The sequence below is a fragment of the Hyla sarda genome, chromosome 4 (genome assembly GCF_029499605.1).
Source record: "Hyla sarda isolate aHylSar1 chromosome 4, aHylSar1.hap1, whole genome shotgun sequence".
Classification (NCBI taxonomy): Eukaryota; Metazoa; Chordata; class Amphibia; order Anura; family Hylidae; genus Hyla; species Hyla sarda.
This window is the reverse complement of record NC_079192.1, coordinates 78,958,127-78,979,617: the sequence shown is the minus strand read 5'-3', so window position 1 is coordinate 78,979,617 and position 21,491 is coordinate 78,958,127. Positions and strand designations below refer to the sequence as shown.

General features: G+C 47.4%; 1 protein-coding gene across 6 annotated transcripts in view; it reads left to right on the top strand.

Annotated features, from left to right (window-relative positions):
* Positions 1-21,491, top strand: part of ADD2 (adducin 2) — a 114,931-nt gene that overhangs the window by 71,112 nt on the left and 22,328 nt on the right. For all 6 annotated transcript variants that reach the window (XM_056571468.1, XM_056571472.1, XM_056571473.1 and 3 more), the window contains exons 6-10: positions 3,649-3,798; positions 3,915-4,058; positions 6,841-6,939; positions 9,501-9,677; positions 13,246-13,494. In XM_056571468.1, coding sequence (XP_056427443.1) covers positions 3,649-3,798; positions 3,915-4,058; positions 6,841-6,939; positions 9,501-9,677; positions 13,246-13,494 — 819 coding nt within the window. The remainder of the gene's footprint in view (positions 1-3,648; positions 3,799-3,914; positions 4,059-6,840; positions 6,940-9,500; positions 9,678-13,245; positions 13,495-21,491) is intronic.

Sequence of the window (21,491 nt, the reverse complement as noted above, 5' to 3'; positions counted from 1 at the left end):
CACGACTACAACTCCCAGCATGTCCTTATGGTAAGGACATGCTGGGAGTTGTAGTTGTGCGGCAGGGGGCAGGTGACAAGCTTATTACCCGCCCCACAACTACAACTCCCAGCTGTAGTCGTGCAAGCCAGGGAAGCAAGCGATAGTGTGCTCCACTCCCTGGCTGGCGGTGATCAGAAAATCACTGTATTTCAAATTTGTAATTACAGTAAAGTCCGTGGCGCTGTGATAAGGAACCCGGACTGACATATTACTGCAGCTGCCCGGGACTCCCGCAGCCGGGCCGGGAGATGTGCAGGAGCCGTCCCTGACATCATCTCTCAGGGTGTACCGCAGTGCTGAGGGATGGCAGGGATGGCTCATACACATCTTCCTGCCCGGCTGCGGAAGCCTGCAGAGTTATGTCCAGTGCGGGGATAATAAAAGATGGAGTCCCGAGCAGCTACAGAGTGATGCCAGCCCAGGATCCTTTTTTAACAAATAACAGAGCCGCTGAGTTTTTAGTCCCTACTGTAATATCAGATTTCCCGTCGGGTCCTGTGATTGGCTGCTCGGTCCCAGCCAATCACGAGGCCCAGCGGGAAATATGATATTACAGTAGGGGATATAGAACTCTGCGGTGCCGAGGTATGTTAAAAGGAGCTCGGGCTGGCATCACTCTGCAGCCGCCGGGCTCCATCTGATTCTAACTTTGCTATCGTAACTTAGTGACCCACACTTTACATCCCCCCCCTTGCCTCCCACATCTCCCTCCCGCTACCTGCCATGCTATGAGTTGCAGTCTTGCAACAGGTTGTAGACAGATGGGAGATGTGCGGCGTAGGCGGGTGGGAGGCAAAGGGGGGGGGTGTTATTCAGTGTCCCCATCATTAAGTTAGGGTAGCGGGGTTAGAATCAGACAGAGCCCGGGCAGCTGGCGAGTGATGTCAGCCCGGGCTCCTTTGTACAGATGTTATATTAGATTTCCCGCTGGAGCCGTGATCACAGCTGCCAGTGGGAAATATAAAAATTTGCTCTCCCTTTTGTAAGCCATTTCCAGGCTGGCTTACATTTACGCCGTTTTCAAGGGCTTGCGACTTTTTGTGCGACTTTAGCACTTGATTAACCCCTGACCACTGCAAAGTGAGAAATAAAATTTACCTTCGTAGGCTCTTTTGTAGCTTTTTGCTTACAGCCAAAAGACGCACAAAAATTTGCTTAGGTGCTAATGCGACTTTTTGTGCGACTCTTGTAAGCAAAAAAAAGAGCTCTAAATCCCTTGATAAATCTCCCCCAGTATGCATAAACAATGCATAAACTATGTGCTGACTAAACATAGGTAAAAGCAGATTCAGATTAAGAGTTAAGCAAATCACAAGATAAACAATAAGGGGATACCTGTCATGTACAGAGCCTACATACAGAGCATACATACCCCAACGTACATTTCACCAAATTTTACTTTTGGGATTATGTAATTATATCACATGACCCCTTAATGTGATGATCATATAGACAGGCTTACTCAGTGCCTGTGTTATTTACCTAGAGAAAGAAAAGAAAAAAGAGACACGAAAGCGCCCCTGGTGAATTATGTCAGGCACAGGTGTGGTCTTGCGGTATAGAAACACTCACCCTGTAATGTTGCGCTCAGAGTACAACATCTGGAAGCGTATATAAAATGCAATGGGGTCCTGCAGCTTGGTTCCCCCGATCCCAGGAGTCTTCTAGTCAGGTAGTAGATTAGCAAGGAGAAGAAAATTGAACTATTCAAAGCGACATACCCCGACAGGTAGTCAGTCCAACAATGTAGGCAAAATAAATAAAAATAGTGTTTATTTGGAGCACATATCAATGCCTTTCCGGTCCGGAACGGACCCTTCGTCAGGACAGGCACCTTGTCCTGACAAAGGGTCCGTTGAGGACCGGAAACGTGTTGATATGTGCTCCAAATAAATGCTATTTTTATTTATTTTGCCTACATTGTTGGACTGACTACCTGACGGGGTATGTCGCTTTGAATAGTTCCATTTTCTTCTCCTTGCCTGCTGCTGTATTATTTACCTGTAACTATATGTACTAGATCAGAATCAGAGGTATTGGGGTAGCACCTTTGTGTCCATCATATCAAAGTGTGGTACGCCTCGGGGGTTGTAGGGTAGTTGGGGTGTTGCGGTTCTGAATTATAAAGGCACTGTTAACCCTTGTCACTCGTGATGCCAGGGTGAGGGTTAAATACTGTAATGGTGCTGGGCCTATCACCACCCTTCCCAAGACCAATAGGTGAATGCGTAATAAATGGATTGTTCACAACCACTGTTTAACTTGCAGGAACTTTTACCGAAGATTTTCTGAAGCAGGCAATAGCAATAACAGTCCAGATAACAGAATCTATTTCTAGTTGAGCAGCGATTGACAGTTGGTTGGGATCAGATAAGCTCAATTTAGCTGTTAGAAGATTCCGTAGCATAGATCTGCTGGATTTAGGGGTGCATTTAGGTCCAGTGATCTTGCAGAGAGTAGCGGGGGATTGTAATTGTACAACAGCTTTGGTATAGGCCGAGGCCGCAAGGCTTTGGCCTAGTGAACGTACTTGAAAGTTGCGGAGGTCCTACCTCGTTCAGTGACAGCAACCCAAGAGAGCGATTAATGGCCGCAGCTCCCTTATATGGGCAGGGGCTGAGCCGTTTTGGATTGGTCCATAACAACTGTCACTCACCGCTACACGGCATTGTGGGTGAACACATGACACAAAAACCACCTAAGGTCCTTCAACATACCATAGAGTTCTGAGTAACGGGTCACATGACCTAAGGTCCTGCGACGCCAAACAAGTGAGTAATGCAATATACAGTAACCCCCCGACATGCGATGGCGCCGACATATGATCAAATCGACATACAATGGCCTCTCAGAGGCCATCGTATGTCGATGTCAGCATCCACATACAATGCTTTAATATGTCGGGGCCATCGCATTAACTGCTATCCGACAGCGCAAAATGCTTAAGCTGCTGTCAGATAGCAGTTTAAGCCTCCCGGACAGGTTCACTTAACTATCCCCGCTGCTCCGGGTCCACTTTGCGATCCTTCGAGGTCTTCTGCATCTTCTCCGGGGTCCGGCCCTCGCTTTCCGGCGTCGTTATTACGTCACTACGCACGCCGCGCCGCCGCAGCAGCGTAATAACGTCACCAGAAAGCGAGGCCCGGACACCGGAGAAGATGCGGAAGAAGCCAGAGGATCCCGAAGAAGAAGCCGTAGCAGCGGGACAGCATGGGGAGCCCCTGGGACAGCATCGGGAGCGGTGAGAGCGGCAGGGACAGGTGAGTATTAAATGCACTTTTTACATTGCACGAATCCCTCAACATACGATGGATTCGACAAACGATGTGTCGTTTTGAACGAATTACCATCGTATGTTGAGGGACCACTGTACATATTTACAATGATAATTTTTATAAATATTAACTTACTAAGGGGTGACTAGGGGCTAACTAGGGAAGCGGACCCCCACAGTCCTAGGGACTCTGACTTTGGGGACTCCCCACCAAGGCACAGTATGACATACGGTGTCGTAACACCACAAAAGTTAATAATACAAGTTTCCATAAAAGGACAGCAAGCAGAGATCTTGAAATTCTTTTTATATTTGTGCAATTTCCTCCACAGGTAAAAGTTAATATTTTGGGTGAGATGGTAGAGGTCGGTAGTACGTGCTTTGAGGTGGACACCAGTGACTTCAGCCTGCACTCATCTATCTACTCAGCGCGCCCAGATGTCAAATGTATCATTCAGCTCCATACAGCAGCAACAACTGCGGTGAGACAAACAGTATCATACAGTAGTAGTACCTGCCTGCTTATCGAGATGGGTCAATCAATAACTATTAGCCACAAGAATATCCTGTCTGAGGAAATTGTTCTGGTTTATTGCAGGTGTCAGCAATGAAATGTGGCCTCCTGCCTATCTCCCATGATGCTTTGCTGGCAGGAGAAGTGGTGTATTATGATTATAATGGACACATGGAAGAAGAAACCGACAGGATAGAACTGCAGAAGTGTTTAGGACCAACGTGCAAGGTCGGGTTTATAACTTTTTTCCATTCTGACCATTTCTCAATACAAATAATATGAAGAGAAAATATATAACCAATCCTTCTAGGATTTTACCCCGAAGGGTACACAATGAATGCAAATATAGTATAGAGAAATTTCAATTGATATAAATTTTATTAAACATGTATAAAACAATTGATAAAATTGTATAAAATTAATCTAATCCTGGCACAGATATATAAAGGTGAACAATCCACTGGGCCCTAGTGGTATTGATCACAAAAATGAAAGGACTTGATTCTAACAATCATAAATGGTGGAAAAAATTAGTAAAAAAATATATGTGTAAAAAAATTATTAAAAAATATATACCGGTCTGGAAAAAGGGGATTGAGTCCTTTTCTGGTGCAGCTGATGAAATATCCTAGTGATGAATAAATGGAACAGTAGTGTATCCACTTGTACAATTGATTTTATCAGTCTATTGACTAGTACAGGCTTACTGGTTGTCACGATGCCGGCTGGCAGGTAGTGGATCCTCTGTGCCAGAGAGGGATGGCGAGGACCGCGCTAGTGGACCGGTTCTAAGCCACTACAGGTTTTCACCAGAGCCCGCCGCAAAGCGGGATGGTCTTGCTGCGGCGGTAGTGACCAGGTCGTATCCACTAGCAACGGCTCACCTCTCTGGCTGCTGAAGATGCTGAAGATAGGCGCGGTACAAGGGAGTAGGCAGAAGCAAGGTCGGACGTAGCAGAAGGTCGGGGGCAGGCGGCAAGGATCGTAGTCAGGGGCAACGGCAGGAGGTCAGGAACACGGACTAGGAACAGACAAGGGAACGCTTTCACTAGGCACAAGTGCAACAAGATCCGGCAAGGGAGTGCAAGGGAGGAGACTAGATATAGGGAAGTGCACAGGTGGGAGCCAATTAGCTAATTGGGAAGATTGGGCCAGGCACCATCATTGGTGCACTGGCCCTTTAAATCGCAGAGACCCGGCGCGCGCGCGCCCTAGGGAGCGGGGCCGCGCGCGCCGGGACAGGACCGAGGGAGAGCGAGTCAGGTACGGGGGCCGGGGTGCGCATCGCGAGCGGGCGCTATCCGCATCGCGAATCGCATCCCGGCTGAAGGCGGGACCGCAGCGCACCCGGTCAGTGGATCTGACCGGGGCGCTGCAACAACGAAGATGAGGCGAGCGCTCCGGGGAGGAACGGGGACCCGGAGCGCTCGGCGTAACACTGGTCTGTGCTGGATACTGCTGTCACAGTGTATCTCACCCGCTCCTGGCGTTTGTTGTTGTCTCCGTCCACCATACGCCGGCTGCGCTGGCACAGGGCTGTCACTCGTGCAAAGTTCGAATTATGCAGGGGTAGGTTTGGCACAACGTCCCCAGTGGTCTCCGTGCTGCTCCTGTGGTGGTATTGCAGGGCGGGCGCAGCGCTGGCGTCCCTCGTGGTGGATGATGATGGAGAATGGTTGTTTCTCAGGGCGGGTGGAGGATGGATATTTCCCAGCAGATTCAGGTTAGTAAGAAATTGTGGTTTGAGTCCAGGTCGGACTACAGCTGCAGAGGTGGATATTTCCAATGTGTAGCAAGTCTCTGTGCCAGGTTCACACCAACGATGTGTGACAAGGTGCGGCAATTTAACCTAGACGCGTTTCAGGGTTCTTTTGCTGAATAGCATGACCCTTTCTTCAGTAGGAAAAATACAGAATAACGTATACAGAATATTCAGTATTTTTCCTACTGAAGAAAGGGTCATGCTATTCAGCAAAAGAACCCTGAAACGCGTCTAGGTTAAATTGCCGCACCTTGTCACACATCGTTGGTGTGAACCTTGCACAGAGACTTGCTACACATTGGAAATATCCACCTCTGCAGCTGTAGTCCGACCTGGACTCATACCACAATTTCTTACTAACCTGAATCTGCTGGGAAATATCCATCCTCCACCCGCCCTGAGAAACAACCATTCTCCATCATCATCCACCACGAGGGACGCCAGCGCTGCGCCCGCCCTGCAATACCACCACAGGAGCAGCACGGAGACCACTGGGGACGTTGTGCCAAACCTACCCCTGCATAATTCGAACTTTGCACGAGTGACAGCCCTGTGCCAGCGCAGCTGGCGTATGGTGGAAGGAGAGAACAATAATCGCCAGAAGCGGGTGAGATACACTGTGACAGCAGTATCCAGCACAGACCAGTAAGCCTGTACTAGTCAATAGACTGATAAAATCAATTGTACAAGTGTATACACTACTGGTCCATTTATTCATCACTAGGATATTTCATCAGCTGCACCAGAAAAGGACTCAATCCCCTTTTTCCAGACCGGTATATATTTTTTAATAATTTTTTTTACACATATATTTTTTTTTTTTTTTTTTTCCACCATTTATGATTGTTAGAATCAAGTCCTTTCATTTTTGTGATCAATACCACTAGGGCCCAGTGGATTGTTCACCTTTATATATCTGTGCCAGGATTAGATTAATTTTATACAATTTTATCAATTGTTTTATACATGTTTAATAAAATTTATATCAATTGAAATTTCTCTTTACTATATTTGCATTCATTGTGTACCCTTCGGGGTAAAATCCTAGAAGGATTGGTTATATATTTTCTCTTCATATTATTTATTTCTGGCCGTTTGGGGTTTCGGCATATAACCAACTATATCCTCGGATTGTAGATTTGTGAGCTGCACACATTCTTTTCCTTTTTACATTTCTCAATACACTTGTAATGTTTATGGCATTGCAGAGAATGGCTTCATAAATTGTGGATTACTTTGAACTTCTAGGTGCTTGTCCTGAGGAATCATGGGGTTGTGGCTCTGGGAGAATCTGTAGAAGAAGCTTTTTATAAAATATTTCACCTGCAGGCGGCCTGTGAAATCCAGGTATAGTATATATTACTGTGATGTACAGACTGTATCTCAGCGGTCAAAGTATATGCTGCAGTCTGCCTTTTAACATTTTCTGTTGCATTTTTCTTTTGTAGTTTTGTTGTGAGCCACGGGGTGTGAGGTGTAAGGGGCAGATGATGTTACCCAGGGGTAGAAGGTATTGACCTCTTCGTGTTCGTGATGCCAGGGCATGATTTAACCGTAATCACCGGAAGGTAGCACCGCTAGTCCTAGGTTAGGCAGGGGCAAATAATAGTCCAATGCCAGGTTAAGGTTAAAGCTTTTACTGAGGTAGACAGATGGTACAGTCTATACAGTTAGGCCAGGATCCCAGAGAGGTGACCAGTAACACAGAGGACCTCGCAGCTTGCTGGGACTTGCAGTGACTTGACGGACTATAGGTGCAGGCCACGCTGACTACAATTGACTTGACTTGACTGAAGATGATGACAGATGATAAAGACAACTTGACTTACTGACTTGTGGCTGAAATTTAGGTTGAGGCCTCCAGATGTGCTGGATGCTGACCCTGAGATATCTGGACTGGACTTGACCTCAACAGGAAAGAATCACAAGAGAGATTGCGGCTCCCCCCCCCCCTATCTTATAAAGCAAGGAGCCCATAGGCTACCATAGGGTCACCTGGTGCTCTCTGGGTAACAAACATATGACTTAAACATGTGACAAACATTATCATGTGAATAACAATCATGTGACCAATGTCAAAGGTCCTTTACACTTAATATACAACCTATTCGCATTATGGGGGAACACTGCAGGAGAGCCCTGAGGACATACAGGGACTCAACCTGACAGGACTATAGGAGCATATCCCATACTTGGACACCACAGTTTTGTGTAGTTCAATTTATATATTTTATGGCTTCTTACCTGTGAATCTTCTGACATGTCATGTTGGGAGTCGTGGTTGTGCAACAGCTGGAGCGACACAAATACAGATAGAAGAAGTTTTCAGTAATGGACTTCTTAGCCAGTATGTAGAATTCTACAGCCCTTTGGCTCTAATATAAAATCAGTACCAGGCCCTCCCAAGTATCTTGCATTGCTTATAATGCTGATCTCTTCATATGGGGCAGAAGGACTGTATGGCACCCTCAGGCTCCAGAGCTAAGGTGTAATAGCAATGTCTGCTCCCTTTATAGTAACCACCTCACTACTTATTTAAAGGGGGTCTCCACTTTCAACAGTCCATACTTGTTAGAAGGGTCCCTTGGCAATAAGCTGATCACAAGCTCTGCCTCTGTTTACATTTTTCAGAAATCAGCTTTAGTCTGTGGGTGACCTGACGGTGAGGCTATGCTTTTAATACATAGTTTTTTAGGTGTATTTTTAGGCATGAACGCCTTTGTTACACCTTATGGTACACCAGTTATTTTTTACTACTTTGAGTTTACAACCAACATGTACTTATTTTGGACATAAAGGCTTTTACACATGATCATAAAACGGTTTAACTTATAAAGCCATCTTTTACTGCAAGTTATGATGTATTTTGAGGCTACAAGGAAATTGAGCCTCAAATTTTCAAACACTGTTTTGGCGTAATCGAGATTTGTAATAGCCTCTGTATATGAGCACCTAACATCTTTGAGATCGGCACAGAAATACAAAAACATAGCAGCTTTATTGGAAAAACACAGCTTGTGTGCGGCATTACAACTCTACTGTTGCCCAAAAGGTGTTAAAGGGGTACTCCCATGGAAAACTATTTTTTTTTTTTTTTAAATCAACTGGTGCCAGAAAGCTAAACAGATTTGTAAATCAATTCTATTGTATGGTACACTAGCGCTGGAAATTGATCTGGTTACCATATCTGCTGCTGGACTATTGGCATCCACCCCTGTATATTATGCCCAATGGTAAGTAAAGTTAATAATATATATATAGTTAGCGCTGATACGGATTTATTGCAATATGTAAATGTCGTACCTGTATAAAGCAAGTTCTTTATACAGGTATGACATTAACATATTACAATAAATCCGTATCAGCATTAACAATATATATTATTAACTAGATTTGTAAATCACTTCTATTAAAAATTTTTTATCCTTCCAGTACTTTTTAGGGGCTGTATACTAAAGAGAAATCCAAAAAAAAGAAATGCATTTCCTCTGATGGACAGCAGAGGTCAGCAGAGAGCACTGTGGCCATGACATCAGAGGACATGCATTTCTTTTTTGGATTTCTCTTTAGTATACAGCCCCTAAAAAGTACTGGAAGGATTAAGATTTTTTTAATAGAAGTGATTTACAAATCTGTTTAACTTTCTGGCACCAGTTCATTTAAAAAAAAAAAAAGTTTTCCGGGAAGACTATTGGTAGCCATTATTGGCGCTTTAGGTTCAATTCCTATTAAATAAAATCAATACAATTAAACCTTCTCACATAGGAGTCATGAATATATTTGATGTAAAACTGCACAGAACCATGACATCAGTCTTCTCCATCATATCTTATAAAAAGTTATGTAATATGAAGTGGGGTGAATATGATTGACCTGTGACTATGTTAATATAAAAGCATATGTTTTAGGTCTCTGCTGTGCCTAGCGCTGGAGGGCCAGAGAATCTCATCCTGCTAGATCGAGAAAAGTATCGTCCACATGAAGTGGGCACAGTCGGCTGGGCAGGGAGCATGTTTGGACCCATGCAGAAGAGCAGACTGGGTGAACATGAATTTGAGGCTTTGATGAGAATGATGGATAATCTGGTGAGTTAACACCACTGGCCTCTTTAACGTAACTGTTCTTCAAGCTAATATTTTATGATTTCCATTTGTAATGTTCTTAAACTGATAAGAACAAGGTTAGTACCGTATTTTTTGCCGTATAAGACGCATTTTGGGGGGGGGGGGAAGTTGGTGCATCTTATAGAGCAAATGCACAGCTAATCGCGGTGATCCCTGCGGCCACCAACGGCCGGGACCCGCGGCCAATACAGGACATCACCGATCGCGGTGATGCCCTGTATTAACCCTTCAGACGCGGCGATCAAAGCTGACCGCCGCGTCTTAAGCGAAAGTGAGACTAACCCGTCTGCTCAGTCGGGCTGTTCGGGACCGCTTACAGGACACCGGGAGGGACCTTACCTGCCTCCTTGGTGTCTGCTCCGTGCCGGGATCCCCTTCATGGCCGGCGTTCTCCTTCGACGTCATCACGTCGTCGTGCACGCCGTCCCGTCATCCAATAGGAGCGTGGATCCCAGGGAAGAAGACGTGCGGAGCGTCGGGGACACCACGTGGACGCGGAGACAGGGATGGAGCGACATCCAGGGCAGTGGTGACGGGTCCGGAGCGGCGGGGACACGTAAGTATTACCTCCTATGCAGTGGTCTTCAACCTGCGGACCTCCAGATGTTGCAAAACCACAACTCCCAGCATGCCCGGACAGCCAACGGCTGTCCGTGCATGCTGGGAGTTGTAGTTTTGCAACATCTGGAGGTCCGCAGGTTGAAGATCACTGTTGGGTTCAGAATCTTTTTTTCTAGATTTTGCACCTTTAAAATAGGGTGCGTCTTATATACCGGTGCATCCTATAGGGCGAAAATATACGGTAAATTATTTAATTGAAATATTTACTTATTTTACATGTGTGAAGCCAGCATATACTACAGAGCTGTACAGAGACTCATTCTCATCATATTTGACAGGAAGGTGACTAACCTAAGAACATAGGATCCATACAAAATCGGAATAAATGCAGGATAACATAGCACAGCGGTCTAGGCCTAGGTCACAAAGTTACAAGAAAGCAGTGCTAACCACTGATACACCATAAATATATCTGCTGATACTATAAATTGGAAACATTTTTGAATTCTAATCCTCTTTGAATCCTCACATTTGAAACCCATTGAGAAAATGTTAGTTGACTAGTGGTAGTGGTGATTAGAAACTTTAAGTTTACTTGATCTAAATATGTAATCAAATGAATGATAGAACCCTTTTGGAAACAAGCTGTACACTATTTTGTGTTGCTAGAAATGAAGTAACTACCATATGTAAGTCTTGTCTATCTAGGTCAGTGGTTCTCAACCTTTTTTTGCGACTGTATCCCCAAAGGGTGAAAGAATGTCCACGCGCGTAAATTAGCGCGGAACTTACTCATATTAATCCCCTTGTGCCATTATCCCCCCCCCCCTCCTAACCCCTTTTTGCCATTATCCCCCCCCCTCCATCTTAATGCCTTGTGCTTTACTTCTCCCCATCCTCCCTCCGCCATTATCCCTCTCCCCCTCCATCTTAAAGGGGTACTCCGGTGCTTAGACATCTTATCCCCTATCCATAGGATAGGGGATAAGATGCCTGTTCGCGGGAGTCCCGACGCTGGGGACCCCCGTGATCTTGCACGCGGCACCCAGTTTATAATCAGTCCTCGGAGCGTGTTCGCTCTGGGTCTGATTACCGGCGACCACAGGGCCGACGGCGTGTGATGTCACGCCTCCGTCCCCGTGTGACGTCATGCTCCGCCACTCAATGCAAGCCTATAGGAGGGGGCATGATAGCTGCCACGCCCCCTCCCATAGGCTTGCATTGAGGGGTGGAGCGTGACGTCACACGGTGGCGGAGGCGTGACGTCACACGCTGTCGGCCCTGTGGTCACCGGTAATCAGACCCGGAGAGAACACGCTCCGGGGACTGATTATAAACGGGGTGCTGTGTGCAAGATCACGGGGGTCCCCAGCGGCGGGACACCCGCGATCAGGCATCTTATCCCCTATCCTTTGGCTAGGGGATAAGATGTCTAAGCACCGGAGTACCCCTTTAATGCCTTGTGCTCCATCCCATACATCCCCCACCCTCCATCTTAATGCCCTCCATCCCATACACTTATTTTTAACTTTTTAAACTTTAACTTTATAACTTTTTAACTTTATCAGGCCTCCTGCGGTCCCCTGTTGCTTGTTCCTTCATGCAGCGCGTCCCGTTCGGTGGGGCCGCACTGACGTGTGATATCCTTCTGCGTTGTGCGGCACCTCTGCACAACATCAGTGAAGGTCACACGTCTCCCCGGCAACAATGCATCTCCCTTACAGTGGATGAGGCCGCAGCTCAGACCGCGCTACTGTACAGTGAGCTGACGCGGCTATAGGCTGACAAATACTGACCAATGCATGGCCGGTATTTGTCAGCGCTTAAGCATACCCCCGCTCAACCCGTAGCGTACCCCTAGGGTTACGCGTACCACGGGTTGAAAACCCAACAAAACAATAAGTCTTTAATATAAGCAATTATAAATCATAAACAAATTCTTGATTCTGTTATTTAACAATAATACTCTGATTATGCTGTGCACATATTTTCACGATAAAATATATATTTATTGACTGTACTAGCCATCAGAAAAGAAAATCAGTAGAAGTAATATGGCCTGAAAAGACTTAAAGGGGTACTCCGCTGGAATTTTTTATTTTTTTTTTAAATCAACTGGTGCCAGAAAGTTAAACCGATTTTTTAATTACTTCTATTAAAAAATCTTAAAGGGGTATTCTGGGAAAAAACATCTTGAAAGGATAGGGGATAAGATGTCTGATCGAGGGGGCCCTGCCGCTGGGATCCCCCTACGATCTCCCTGCAGCAGCCCGCATTCTATGTGTAGCTGCGTCTGCAGTTTTGGAAACCATCGGGCTTCCGAAACGGGGACGTGACGTCACACTGCGCCCACTCCATTCATGTCTATGAGAGGGGGCGTTGCGGCCGTTACAACCCCTCCCCTAGAAATTAATGGAGGGGGCGTGGTGTGACATCATGTCCTTGTCTCGGACAGACGCAGCTACGCATTGAATGCGGGTTGCTGCAGGGAGATCGCGGGGGGCCCCCGTGATCAGACATCTTATCCCCTATCCTATCGATAGGAGATAAGATGTTTTTGCCCGGAATAACCCTTTAACCCTTCCAGTACTTATCAGCTGCTGCTACATATTATAGAGACCACAGTGCTCTCTGCTGACACCTCTGTCCATGTTAGGAACTGTCCAGAGTAGAAGCAAATTCCCATAGCAAACCTCTCTTGCTCTGGACAGTTCCTGACAAGAACAGAGGTGTCAGCAGAGAGCACTGTGGTGAGACAGAAAGGAAATTCAAAAAGAAAAGAACTTCCTCTGTAGTATACAGCAGCTGATAAGTACTGGAAGGATTAAGATTTTTTTAATAGAAGTAACTGTTTAACTTTCTGGCACCAGTTGATTTAAAAGAAAATGTTTTTCAGTGGAGTACCCCTTTAACCCTTTTCACTTAAAACCAACGTAATGTTTAGTAAAATGTGACTTTTGTACCATAGGGATACCGTACAGGCTATACTTACCGACACCCATTTGTACAAGAGAAGACAAGGCACAAGAGCGATGTGGAGATACCTGCCACAGTAACCGCATTTGTCTTTGAAGAAGAAGGAGTCCCTCTTTCTACACTACGACAACATGCCCAGAAACAGCAGAAGGAGAAGACCCGCTGGCTGAATACACCTAACACTTACATGAGGGTCAATGTGGCTGAGGAAAATGTGAGCAGCCTGAGGAGCAAGACCACGGTGAGCAACTACTACACATTAGAGTAACCATTTGTTTGGTGGAACTATCTACATAGCCAATCAATAAACACAATGGCCCTGATTTACTAAGAGTGTTGTGTAGGTTTCTTTGTGGGTTTTAATTCCCTACAGTTTTTTTCTACGGTATTTACTAAGGTTTCCCTACATTTTCCACTTTCCCCACATCTCACTTTTTTTGCTCTGATCTGTCGGGTTTTCCTCAGCTTAAATCCACTAAATTTTCTGTGGAAAGCTTAACAAATATGTTGGGTTTTTGTGAAAATTTCGGGAACACGCTCCTTTTTTGCGTTTTCTTGGGGAAAAAATGGAGAGTTAGTCAGGTTTTTTTCAATTCTGGCGCAAATTCTGGCACAGACAGAATTTCTGGCGCAATGTGACAGAATCTGGTGCACAACCCGACAAAACATGTTGGGTTTGCAATAGTAAATGAGGGCCAATATCTATGAGTAATAAAAAGTGAACCCATTTACTTTAGTGGCCTGAATATAGTCGAATAGTGCCAATACTTGTTTCCAATTCTCCTTCATATACATATGTTATATGGGACTCAAAAGTGCAGCACGCTTAATAAACATATATCCCTCTCAATGAACATATGTGTACATGATTCCTTAAAGGGGTACTCCGGTGAAAACCTTTTTTCTTTTAAATCAACTGGTGGCAGAAAGTTACATATTTGTAAATTACTTCTATTAAAAAATCTTAATCTTTCCTGTACTTATTAGCTGCTGAATACTACAGAGGAAATTCTTTTCTTTTCGGAATGCTCTCTGATGACATCACCACCACAGTTCTCTCTGCTGACATTATTATAATAATAATAACACTTTACTTATTGTTGTCCTTAGTGGGATTTGAACCCAAGTCCCCAGCACTGCAAGGCAGCAGTGCTAACCACTGAGCCACCATGCTGCCCTTAGCATACATCTGCTATGCATGGTTGCTAAAATGGACAGAGATGTCAGCAGAGAGCACTGTTGTCACGATTCGGCTCACAGGTAGTGGATCCTCTGTGTCAGCGAGGGATTGGCGTGGACCGTGCTGGTGGACCGGTTCTAAGAGGCTACTGGTGTTCACCAGAGCCCGCCGCAAAGCGGGATGGTCTTGCTGCGGCAGTAGCAACCAGGTCGTATCCACTAGCAACGGCTCAACCTCGCTGACTGCTGAGAAGGCGTGGGACAGAAAGACTAGGCAGAGGCAAGGTCAGACGTAGCAGAAGGTCGGGGGCAGGCGGCAAGGTTCGTAGTCAAGATGGATAGCAAGGGTTCAGGTAACACAGGCTTTGGACACACTAAACGCTTTCACTGGCACAAGGCAACAAGATCCGGCAAGGGAGTGCAGGGGAGGTGGTCAGATATAGCCAGGGAGCAGGTGGAAGCCAATTAAGCTAATTGGGCCAGGCACCAATCATTGGTGCACTGGCCCTTTAAGTCTCAGAGAGCTGGCGCGCGCGCGCCCTAGAGAGCGGAGCCGCGCGCGCCAGCACATGACAGGAGGGGCCCGGGACGGGTAAGTGACCTGGGACGCGATTCGCGAGCGGGCGCGTCCCGCTGTGCGAATCGCATCCCCGACGGCCATGTCAGTGCAGCGCTCCCGGTCAGCGGGACTGACCGGGGCGCTGCAGGGAGAGAGACGCCGTGAGCGCTCCGGGGAGGAGCGGGGACCCGGAGCCCTAGGCGTAACAGTACCCCCCCCCCCCCTTAGGTCTCCCCTTTTTTTGTCCGACAACTGCTTTACCTGGGACGAGGACACCGGGAGTGAATGGAGGGTTTCCTCAAAGGCAGGCAGTACAGCAGGAGTGGGAATGGGGAGGGAGGGCAGAGGGTGAAGCTTGGCACGGGGCAGGGTGACACAAGGACGGGGGCCATGAGGAGGCACTGAGGCTTGCCTGACGGGACTGGGAGGGGGGGAGAGGCATCTCTTGTGGCAAGCAGAGTCCCAGTTCTTGATCTCCCCGGTGGTCCAGTCGAGGGTGGGAGAATGAAGCTGGAGCCAAGGCAGACCGAGGAGGACCTCAGAGGTGCAGTTGGGGAGGATGAAAAATTCAATCCTTTCGTGGTGGGGTCCAATGCACATCAAGAGGGGTTCTGTGCGGTAACGCACGGTGCAATCCAATCTGACTCCGTTGACCGCGGAAATGTAGAGCGGCTTGACGAGACGGGTCACCGGGATGCGGAATTTATTCACAAAAGAATCCAGAATAAAATTCCCAGAGGCACCAGAGTCCAAGCAGGCCACGGCTGAGAGGGAGGAGTTGGCTGAAGAAGAAATCCGCACGGGCACCGTGAGACGTGGAGAAGCAGACTTTGAACCAAAAGACGCCACACCCACGTGAGCTGGGTGCGTGCGTGCGTTTCCCAGACGTGGAGGACGAATAGGGCAATCCACCAAGAAATGCTCGGTACTGGCACAGTACAGACAAAGATTTTCTTCCCTACGGCGATTCCTCTCTTCCTGGGTCAGGCGAGACCGATCCACTTGCATGGCCTCCTCGGCGGGAGGCCCAGGCGTAGATTGCAGCGGATACTGTGGGAGAGGTGCCCAGAGATCTAAGTCTTTTTCCTGGCGGAGCTCTTGATGTCTCTCAGAAAAACGCATGTCAATGCGGATGGCCAAATGGATAAGTTCTTGGAGGTTGGCAGGAATCTCTCGTGCGGCCAGCACATCCTTGATGCGACTGGATAGGCCTTTTTTAAAGGTCGCGCAGAGAGCCTCGTTATTCCATGATAATTCGGAAGCAAGAGTACGAAATTGGATGGCGTACTCGCCCACTGAAGAATTACCCTGGACCAGGTTCAGCAGGGCAGTCTCGGCAGAAGAAGCTCGGGCTGGCTCCTCGAAGACACTACGGACCTCAGCGAAGAAGGACTGGACTGTGGCTGTGGCAGGATCATTGCGGTCCCAGAGCGGTGTGGCCCAAGACAAGGCCTTTCCTGAAAGAAGGCTCACTACGAACGCCACCTTAGACCGTTCTGTAGGAAACAAGTCCGACAACATCTCCATATGCAGGGAACACTGAGACAGAAATCCACGGCAGAGTCTAGAGTCCCCATCAAATTTGTCCGGCAGGGACAAGCGGAGGCTAGGAGCGGCCACTCGCTGCGGAGGAGGTGCAGGAGCTGGCGAAGGAGATGGTTGCTGCTGTAGCAGAGGCAGAAGTTGCTGTAACGTGGCGGTCAACTGCGACAGCTGCTGTCCTTGTTGGGCAATCTGCTGCGATTGCTGAGCGACCACCGTGGTAAGGTCAGCGAGACTTGGCAGCGGCACCTCAGCGGGATCCATGGCCGGATCTACTGTCACGATTCGGCTTACAGGTAGTGGATCCTCTGTGTCAGCGAGGGATTGGCGTGGACCGTGCTGGTGGACCGGTTCTAAGAGGCTACTGGTGTTCACCAGAGCCCGCCGCAAAGCGGGATGGTCTTGCTACGGCAGTAGCAACCAGGTCGTATCCACTAGCAACGGCTCAACCTCGCTGACTGCTGAGAAGGCGTGGGACAGAAGGACTAGGCAGAGGCAAGGTCAGACGTAGCAGAAGGTCGGGGGCAGGCGGCAAGGTTCGTAGTCAAGATGGATAGCAAGGGTTCAGGTAACACAGGCTTTGGACACACTAAACGCTTTCACTGGCACAAGGCAACAAGATCCGGCAAGGGAGTGCAGGGGAGGTGGTCAGATATAGCCAGGGAGCAGGTGGAAGCCAATTAAGCTAATTGGGCCAGGCACCAATCATTGGTGCACTGGCCCTTTAAGTCTCAGAGAGCTGGCGCGCGCGCGCCCTAGAGAGCGGAGCCGCGCGCGCCAGCACATGACAGGAGGGGCCCGGGACGGGTAAGTGACCTGGGACGCGATTCGCGAGCGGGCGCGTCCCGCTGTGCGAATCGCATCCCCGACGGCCATGTCAGTGCAGCGCTCCCGGTCAGCGGGACTGACCGGGGAGCTGCAGGGAGAGAGACGCCGTGAGCGCTCCGGGGAGGAGCGGGGACCCGGAGCGCTAGGCGTAACAACTGTGTTCGTGATGTCATCAGTGTTCCAAAAAGAAAGGAATTTCCTCTGTAGCATTCAGCAGCTAATAAGTACTGGAAGGATTAAGATTTTTTAACCCCTTCAGGACGGAGCCCATTTTGGCCTTAAGGACCAGAGCGTTTTTTGCACATCTGACCACTGTCACTTTAAACATTAATAACTCTGGGATGCTTTTAGTTATCATTCTGATTCCGAGATTGTTTTTTCGTGACATATTCTACTTTAACATAGTGGTAAATTTTTGTCGATACTTGCATCATTTCTTGGTGAAAAATCCGTAAATTTGATGAAAATTTTGAAAATTTTGCATTTTTCTAACTTTGAAGCTTTCTGCTTGTAAGGAAAATTGATTTTACGAATACATTTTTTTTTGGTTCACATATACAATATGTCTACTTTATGTTTGCATCATAAAATTTATCAGTTTTTACTTTTGGAAGACACCAGAGGGCTTCAAAGTTCCGCAGCAATTTTCCGATTTTTCACAAAATTTTCAAACTCGCTATTTTTCAGGGACCAGTTCAGTTTTGAAGTGGATTTGAAGGGTCTTCATATTAGAAATACCCAACAAATGACCCCATTATAAAAACTACACCCCCCAAAGTATTCAAAATGACATTCAGTAAGTGTTTTAACCCTTTAGGTGTTTCACACGAATATCAGCAAAGTGAAGGAGAAAATTCACAATCTTCATTTTTTACACTCGCATGTTCTTGTAGACCCAATTTTTGAATTTTTACAAGGGGTAAAAGGACAAAATTTTTACTTGTCTTTTTAGCCCAATTTCTCTCGAGTAAGCACATACCTCATATGTCTATGTAAAGTGTTCGGCGGGCGCAGTAGAGGGCTCAGAAGCGAAGGAGCGACAAGGGGATTTTGGAGAGTACGTTTTTCTGAAATGGTTTTTGGGGGGCATGTTGCATTTAGGAATCCCCTATGGTGCCAGAACAGCAAAAAAAAAAACACATGGCATACCATTTTGGAAACTAGATCCTTCAGGGAATGTAACAAGGGATAAAATGAACCTTAATACCCCGCAGGTGTTTCACGACTTTTGCAAATGTAAAAAAATATATATATTTTTACCTAAAATGCTTGTTTTCCCAAAAATTTTTCATTTTTAAAAAGGGTAATAGCAGAAAATACCCCTAAAAATTTGAAGCCCAATTTCTCCTGATTAAGAAAACACCCCATATGGGGGTGAAAAGTGCTCTGCTGGCGCACTACAGGTCTCGGAAGAGAAGGAGTCACATTTGGCTTTTTGAAAGCAAATTTTTCTCTGGGGGCATGCCGCATTTAGGAAGCCCCTATGGTGCCAGGACAGCAAAAAATACCCACATGGCATACCATTTTGGAAACTAGACCCCTCGGGGAACGTAACAAGGGGTTAAGTGAACCTTTATACCCCACAGGTGTTTCACGACTTTTGCATATGTAAAAAAAAAAAAAATGTTTTTACCTAAAATGCTTGTTTTCCCAAAAATTTAACATTTTTAAAAAGGGTAAAAGCAGAAAATACCCCCCAAAATTTGTAACACAATTTCTCCCGAGTACGGCGATACCCCATATGTGGCCCTAAACTGTTGCCTTGAAATACGACAGGGCTCCAAAGGGAGAGCGCCATGCGCATTTGAGGCCTAAATTAGGGACTTGCATAGGGGTGGACATAGGGGAATTCTACGCCAGTGATTCCCAAACAGGGTGCCTCCAGCTGTTGCAAAACTCCCAGCATGCCTGGACAGTCAGTGGCTGTCTGGCAATACTGGGAGTTGTTTTGCAACAGCTGGAGGCTCCATTCTGGAAACAGTGGCGTACCAGACGTTTTTCATTTTTATTGGGGAGGGGAGGGGGGCTGTGTAGGGGTATGTGTATATGTAGTGTTTTTTACTTTTTATTTTATTTTTTGTGTTAGTGTAGTGTAGTGTTTTTAGGGTACAGTCGCACGGGCGGGGGTTCACAGTAGTTTCTCGCTGGCAGTTTGAGCTGCAGCAGTAAGTTTGCGGCAGCTCAAACTTGCAGCCAGATACTTACTGTAATCCTCCGCCCATGTGAGTGTACCCTGTACGTTCACATTGGGGGGGGGGGGGACATCCAGCTATTGCATAACTACAACTCCCAGCATGCCCGTTGGCTGTCGGTGACTGCTGAGAGTTGTAGTTTTGCAATAACTGTAGGCACACTGGTTATGTATCACTGAGTTTGTGACCTAACTCAGTGTTTCACAACCAGTGTGCCTCCAGCTGTTGCAAAACTACAACTCCCAGCATGTACGGTGCATGGTGTACGGTGACTGCTGAGAGTTGTAGTTTGCAACAGCTGGAGGCACACCGGTCGTGAAACACTGAGTTAGGTAAAAAAAAACTCTGAGTTTCACAACCAGTGTGCCTTCAGCTGTTGCAAAACTACAACTCTCAGCAGTCACCGACAGCCAACGGGCATGCTGGGAGTTGTAGTTATACAACAGCTGAAGGTACACTTTTCCATAGAAAAAAATGTGCCTCCAGCTGTTGCAAAACCATAAGTCCCAGCATGCCCATAAGGGAATGCTGGGAGTTGTGGTGGTCTGCCTCCTGCTGTTGCATAACTACAGCTCCCAGCATGCCCTTTTTGCATGCTGGGAGCTGTTGCTAAGCAACAGCAGGAGGCTGTCACTCACCTCCAACAATCTAGCCGCGTGAGGTCAGTCCCGCCGCCGCCGCTGCTCCTGGGGCCCCGATCCCAACAGGGACGCCGGGGATCGGGGTCCCCAGCACCCGGGGTCGTCTTCCCGCACCCGCTCACGTCCTCCGGAAGAGGGGCGGAGCGGGTGCGGGAGTGACACCCGCAGCAGGCGCCCTGATTGGTCGGCCGGGAATCCGGCCGACGAATCAGGGCGATCGTGAGGTGGCACCAGTGCCACCTCACCCCTGCAGGCTTTGGCTGTTCGGGGCCGTCAGAGACGGCCCCGAACAGCCAGTAATTCCGGGTCACCGGGTCACTGGAGACCCGATTGACCCAGAATCGCAGCAGATCGCTGGACTGAATTGTCCAGCGATCTGCGGCGATCGCCGACATGGTGGGGCATAATGACCCCCCTGGGGGATGTGCCGGGATGCCTGCTGAACGATTTCAGCAGGCATCCGGCTCCGGTCCCCAACCGGCTAGCGGTGGGGGCCGGAATTCCCACGGGCGTATGGATACGCCCTCGGTCCTTAAGGACTCGGGATGCAGGGCGTATACATACGCCCTATGTCCTGAAGAGGTTAATAGAAGTAATTTACAAATATGTTTAACTCTCTGCCACCAGTTGATTTAAAAGAAAAAAGGTTTTCACCGGAGTACCTCTTTAACGCCATGTGAAACCAGCCTAAACACTATAGGGGGTATTTATCAATTTTGCCTGTTGACAGTTTCTTTTTACCCTTTTTTTTTTTTTCACTTTGGTTTTCGTGGACATGCACCAAATTTATCATTTGGTGCAAGCTGCTAGTAATTTTGGCTCAAATGTTGAAATCAGCTGTTCACAGCGCCTTTTACACAGAACTTACCACCACAGAGGACGCGTATTTTACCCTGTAGAGCAGCCATTTCGGAGTCCCTCCTGCAGTATATCAGCAAGCGACGTGAGTTATTTTCTTTTGTGGGGTTTATAGCCACCATGTGAAATAGATTTTATTTTCAACTTGAGTAGTTTTTTTTTTTTTTTTTACTTTAGTGCAGTGGTCTTCAACCTGCGGACCTCCAGATGTTGCAAAACTACAATTCCCAGCATGCCCGAACAGCCGTTGGCTGTCCGGGCATGCTGGGCATTGTAGTTTTGCAACATCTGGAGGTCCGCAGGTTGGAGACCACTGCTTTAGTGCTTACCTTTCCTAAACCTGTGCGGCCATGTCCAATGCTGGCTCAACGGAGGGTGAAGGTTCCTCAGAGACAACTATGTCGCAGGATAGTATTGCGCTGCCCTGGAGGCGTCGATG